The sequence below is a fragment of the Amblyomma mixtum genome, chromosome 1 (assembly GCF_055824585.1).
Source record: "Amblyomma mixtum isolate Tamu chromosome 1, ASM5582458v1, whole genome shotgun sequence".
NCBI classification, from domain to species: Eukaryota; Metazoa; Arthropoda; class Arachnida; order Ixodida; family Ixodidae; genus Amblyomma; species Amblyomma mixtum.
In genome coordinates this window covers 260,514,413-260,520,412 of record NC_143012.1, presented here as the reverse complement: position 1 = coordinate 260,520,412, position 6,000 = coordinate 260,514,413, and the positions used below count along the sequence as shown (strand labels likewise).

General features: G+C 45.7%; 1 protein-coding gene across 5 annotated transcripts in view; it reads left to right on the top strand.

Annotated features, from left to right (window-relative positions):
- The window catches only part of LOC149371575 (solute carrier organic anion transporter family member 4A1-like), a 203,366-nt gene that overhangs the window by 139,154 nt on the left and 58,212 nt on the right, over nt 1-6,000 (top strand). For 4 of the 5 annotated variants that reach the window (XR_016286898.1, XM_089565855.1, XM_089565856.1 and 1 more), the window contains exon 2: nt 4,522-4,905. Coding sequence is in view for 3 of the 5 variants with exons in the window: in XM_089565855.1 (XP_089421981.1) it covers nt 4,522-4,905 (384 nt within the window). In the remaining 2 variants the exon portion in view is untranslated. Of the gene's footprint in view, nt 1-676; nt 771-3,505; nt 3,668-4,521; nt 4,906-6,000 lie in introns of those variants that run through there. The other variant, XR_016286899.1, reaches the window with a different exon arrangement.

Sequence of the window (6,000 nt, the reverse complement as noted above, 5' to 3'; positions counted from 1 at the left end):
AATCGCTCTACACAATTCCATTCCATCTTTCGATCGTTACTGTCCAACGCGCTGAAATCAGAAACATTTCATCAAAGGTTCTACATTTCTCTTTTAAACGTACTGAAAATAAAGGGGGAAATACGGGTGTGAGAATTCAAGGAAGCGCCCATGCCTTAGAAACACTTTAGATTAATCTCAAAGAGCCTGGTCTTCTGTGCGATTAACATCTGCCATTTCTACCTTTGCAGTTTGTATTCACGTGAATAAGTGCTGCGACGCAACAATCACAAAGCCAGTATTTTTTCGTTCCTACCCTTGCACCTGTTGCTTCGGAGCCGATGACACGCTGATGTGGCGCATATCAGTTTTCTAAAGACGAACACATGCAAAAAAGACGTTAAGCTATGCAACCTTATAATTATTATTTGAGAATTGTACAACATACTATTCGGTGGGAGATGCGGCGCGTATACCGACAAGAAGTTAGATTTCGGTTCTGTTTTCACGAAAACAATAAGATTTTTAGAGGGTAAGCGAAGAATTTAAGCTTATAAACCAATTGCCTTCTGTGGTCTTGGATATCAGATCAAGCTGCACACGGCAAGAGTGCGAGCGATAAAGATACGACCGTGAAATGGGTTTCTGTTTCACGTTTTACCCATTTTACCGCGAGGCGGCGGAAAATCATTCGGGCTGCAAACAACCCTGTGCGTGGCTGCATCAATGACGTTGGTGTGTTTTTCGCGGATTACGTTTTCTTCAAAATCCAGCTTCATCGTCCGCTTACGGTAAGTCTACACGTTTATATTTTATTAATTTGGTCTCCTAAACCACTCTAAGCAGAGCTGTGTGTGCAGAACAGATTATGTGCGCAGTTACAAACGTCCTATCTTCGTTTCTAAGGCGGAAGCCATCGGGTTCTCGACTAATGCCGCTTATCTCTGTCCCGCTGTCTTTACTAACGCGCGGAAAGGCAGTCTGTGCGATGCCCTTGATGATAAGCCGCTCCTCGCGAGCTGTCTACTAGATTTTTCGTGTTTCAAGGTAGATGCGCGGCCAGAAATGTCGTTTAGCCTGTGAATGACGGCCGAAATGGAACTGTGTGTTAGTTAGCGCCGTGTGAGCTCAATTTACTTTGCACCTCCGAAAACGTGCTTACATACAGTCTCGTTCAGTGGTGGATTACATTTATTTTCTTATCTTTGTGTTATCGCCTCTCTGGACCATGGAGTGCTGTTCTTTTTGAGGTGTGCATTGCTTGCTACGTATGGACGCTCGCTCGGTGCGCGTCGTGGACGCCGACGTTTCAGCAAAGGTGTCTTGTAACGCTATAGACTGGAGCGCGAGACGTTTGTCAAAGTTGTATTCAAGCGGCGCTGGAGGAATGCTTATAGTGTGATGGGTGAATAAAATTCGTTGCCGGCGCGAATGGCCGTCGTGCTCAAACACCGCGAAGAACCCACGAGCGCCATCCCATCTCCCCTTCGTTGCACACGTATGGATTCGTCCGTGTCTGTCATCAGAGCCGTTGGCCGCCGCCGCTGGCTTGCGGGCACTTCATTTTGAAAGCTGGGTAAAGGTCGGCTCGACAAGAGGTGGCTTACATTCCGTTCCGAGTGGTTCGTTCATGAATCCCGCTCACGCGTGCACAGATTTCTAGAATACCATTTGCGCGAGAGGCAAAGTATGTGTTTCTGATTTCAGACTGCTACGTTACGAAAGCGCCGATGTGACTCGTCGCTTATTTGCGCCTAAAATTAAATTAAGCTCTCGTGTTATTATAGCTGCGCCTGTTGAAGGCGTTAATTGTTTCATTGAAATACTTCCTACTTTGAGCACGTTCAATGCTTTCGCTGATTTTTCTAGCAGCGTTGGGCTAGGCTGCCTCCATGCAAGAAACACACCTCTTTACTGCGCTGTTGGAGCTGCACTTGAAGGAAAAACTAAGTGAATTTCAAGCGGTATTTTATCGTGACAGTAATTTGCTGTCTCAACCTCGCGACTGCTTTTGAAACGGCGCAGCTGCAGCCTCTGTGTACTGTATTAGTTTTCTGAATAATGAGCGCGGCATGGAAGCGCTGCAACCCGCTTGTTTCTAAGAGCGCGCGCACATGTACGAGTATGCTGTTCCATCTTTGTGCTTCAAGTTATAGGCGCAAATCTGTGGTGAACTGGTTGCTTCTGCCTGCTGGTTTTGTATGCTTGTGCCCGTTTGAGTATCGGCTTACGTATACACTCGGCCAAATCTTTAACTGGCTTTGGTGTTGCATCGCTAAATGCACCTGTAAAAAGGTGCCTGTTGGCTACACTGCTGGCATATTCATGTTGTAATTTGATGCGTGAGATGGCATTTCATAGTTTCTTTTTGTTAATATAATGTTTGAGTGGAGTACTTGCATGTTTAGGTCAATGTTATCAAATATTCATCGTCTGCCGCTTCGAAGAGCCGAAACAAGCGGAATACGCAGCAATGGTTATGGTGGCGCATTTGCACTAATCTGGGTAAACGGCTTGTCCGCCATGAAAGGAGTGGTACTTTACCCAGAGGATGAGGCCATATGGACAATATCCATTGCTGCGTATAGGCCGCTTCTTTCAGCTGTTCGTAGTGGCAGACGAATGTTTCTGATAACGTTGATCTAAACACGCAAGTACTGCACTCAAACATTATATGAGCAAAAAGGAACCATGAAATGACATTTCACTCGTTAAATTACAGCATGAATATGCCAGCAGTGTAGCCGAAAGGCACCTTTTTTACAAGGTGCATTTAGCGATGCAACACCCGAGCCAGTTAAAAATTTGGCCGGGTGTACCAGGCTTAATTCACGCAGGGTATTCTGAAGCGCTTCTTCTATAGCGGTTATAAGAATAAATGCTGCAATATTCTCCTTTTTGGATCCCTCTGTAAGGTGCACTGAATCTGTATTTTATGGAGGTGGCATTCTTAACAGCTCCTTGCGAGTCAATGCAGATATGTGGCACAATTGTTCGAAGTCTTCTGTTACAAATAGTGTAAAAGGATTGGCATAAAGAGATCAGTATTGGCTCTAACATTATTGCCATACAGAAATCAATATCAGTACTGGATTCAGAGTAGCGTGCTCCAGGGATTAGGGGTCTTTGTTACAATGTTTTATGACACTTATAATCTGTCGTGTATTTATTGAAATGATTGAGCCGGCGTGATAGCTCAGTGGCTATCATGTTCGTATGGTGACCTGAAAGATGCAGGTTCGATTCCGGCCTAGGCGGTCGCATTTTAATAGAGGCAACATGCTAAAGGCCTGTGTACTCTGCACAGGTGACCGAAATTATTCCCCAGCCTTTCACTTTAGCGTCTCGTAGCCTGTGTCGCCTTGGGTCTTTGAACCCCATAAAACCAAACCAAAAGATCAAGATTGCCTTTCTAGAATGCATAGCCAGGATATGCCTTGCATTTATAAAGCACATGTGTAGAGATGGAATGGGAAATTTTTTTTCAGTTCCTCTTATATTATTTTTTTTCCTTTGTGCTGTACAGGTGAACATGCCCGGATGATTTACTGCAGACAACAGGCCACAAGAATGCTTCTGAGGAAACTAGCCGGACTGTTACTTTCAACTTTTATGTTACTGTGGTGCATTCTTATGGTGCATGTATTGCATATTCTCAGCCTGGATAGCTTGGAAATAAAGTAAATTTGTAAGTATATTGATTGTTTCATGTGTGAACTCTGTCTGGTGACCTTTTTCAACGGTTGTAGACTGTCTGTCTATAGGCAGTCTATAGATAATGGTCTACTAATAGTTTAGCAGACAGAGGTCTATAGACTGTCTATAGACAAAGGTCTATAGCACTGCCAGGCCACACACCTATGGAATGTCTATAGACAGTCTATAGACATATGTCTACTGGACCAGTAGACTTGTCTGTAGACTGTCTATAGAAAGTAATCTACAGGAAGTCGATGGCCATAAGTCTATAGATCGTCTATAGTCCGTCTATAGACAAGTGTCTATAGACGGTCTATAGAGAGCTCTATAGGAAATGTATGACCATAAGTCTATAGATCGTCTATAGACTGTCTATAGACCTGTGTCTATAGACTACCTATAGACCTATAGACTTTCAGTAGACATTTGTCTATAGACTGTCTATAGACAAAAGTCTACTAAAAGTGTATGGCCATAAATCTATAGACTGTCTATAGACCAGTCTAAAGGATTTGTCTATAGACAGTCTATAGACTTCATAGACTAAAGTCTATAGACAGTCTATGGACTGTCTATAGAAATTTTCATAAGGGAGGGGTCTGCCATTTTGTCAATCGGAGGCATGTAGAGGAACCGCTGCGACGCCATCTTGCAGGAAACAGCGGCGACGGCAGGGTGGTAAGAGGTTTCACCACATATTCTATAGAAGCTCCGACGCGAGTTACGACATGCACATAGAAGGACAGTACTGAGAGTTAGGGCTAAGTGTTTTGAACGTTGAAAGCGGCAATTGTGGTAATTTAGACGTCGCCCTAATGATCAAGGGTTCTTCTTTGATCCCAGACGGCGCTGAGGAAGGACTCAAAGGCGTCGTTCACCGGCGACGGGAGCCGGTCTCCACCATCGGTCACCGACGATGTGCAGAAGAAGCTCAAACGCAGCAGCACCGAGGACAAGAGCGGCTCAAAAAGACACTCACTGAGCGGCTCAAAAAGGCACTCGCTGAGCCACTCCCGTCATCGCCGTCGCCACCATCACCGCCGAGAGCGGAAGCACCACCAACCGAATCAGGACATCGGCGTCGCAGATGCTGCAACGCCGAGCGCTTACCTGCAACCGAAACCGGACACCGGCGCCGCAGATGCCACGCCGAGCGCTTACTTGCAACCGAAGCAGGACACCGGCATAGCAGATGCCACGCCGAGCGCTGTTTGCGCGCCAGCGCTGGTAAGCGCGCGTATGTTTGGCGAACAGTGCATAGAAAGATCCTTCAATTGTCTTGAGCGGTCACGGTATAGATGACAATACCTTCAGGAAATTTGCACTTCTCATAAGGTTTTTCTATGGTTCGACGGTACTGCTCCAAGCTGTCATCCCCAGCTGCGTGGGATTAGAAGGCAATGACCAAGCTCTGAACATTATGAGAACTGCTAGCTGAATTATGGCGTTTGTAAAATGTTGTTGCGCCTAGCGTGGCACTGTCTAGTCTCGTGGTTGACTTCCTGTACGAATGCAGGGCGTACCATCCTTTCAGCCACAGTCGGAACGGGGAGCGTATGCGGCTCTGAGTTGCGAGATGTGCTTCCAGCTCCCTTGTCATTGCTTTTTAAGCTTCCAAGAGTATGCTTTCATTATGCACTTACACCTTGCACCATGTACCTTTGTGTTCAAGTATATCTAGCTTGCATGCTTCTAAAACACGGACGGCATTTAAAGCGATGGCATTTAAAGCGATTTCTCTTAGCCCTAGCTGGTTCCGTCGATGCCAGCAGATTCAAATGATTATACGTTATAACGTTCGGACGGAGACAGCGGACCATTTTTTTTGTTCTAGAAATGCTTGCTTAGAACACAATGGCCTACTGTGATAAGGAACAGCGTGCCGCTCCTGTATGAGCCAGTCGCTGGCGCCTCGAAGTGTGTGACAAGTCGATGAGGGTGTGCAACAGGAAACTAATTCTTTGAGTTGATAGTTGGTCATGATGAGAGTGCTGTCAGTAGAAAGGAAGGCTGCTCAGTATCTCTCAACCGTGGCAAAAGAAGTCTTGTCTTTGAATTCAATTCCACCCTGACTGCTTTCGGCCCTCGTGAGCGCGCGTTCACAATAGCGGTAGTGAGGGCAGATTCACAAAAGCTACGCTTTCTATGCCAGGGGCAATGTTATAAAATGACCAATTTTACCAGAACAAAAACGCTCAAACAGTAAAGGTAGCTGATGACAGGATAGCCCGGCCATGAGCGATTCAACCAGGAGTTCTCCGGCAGATTACAATCTTCTCTTCCACTCCGTAGTGTTTTGCGAATCTCAGCCTTGACTTAATC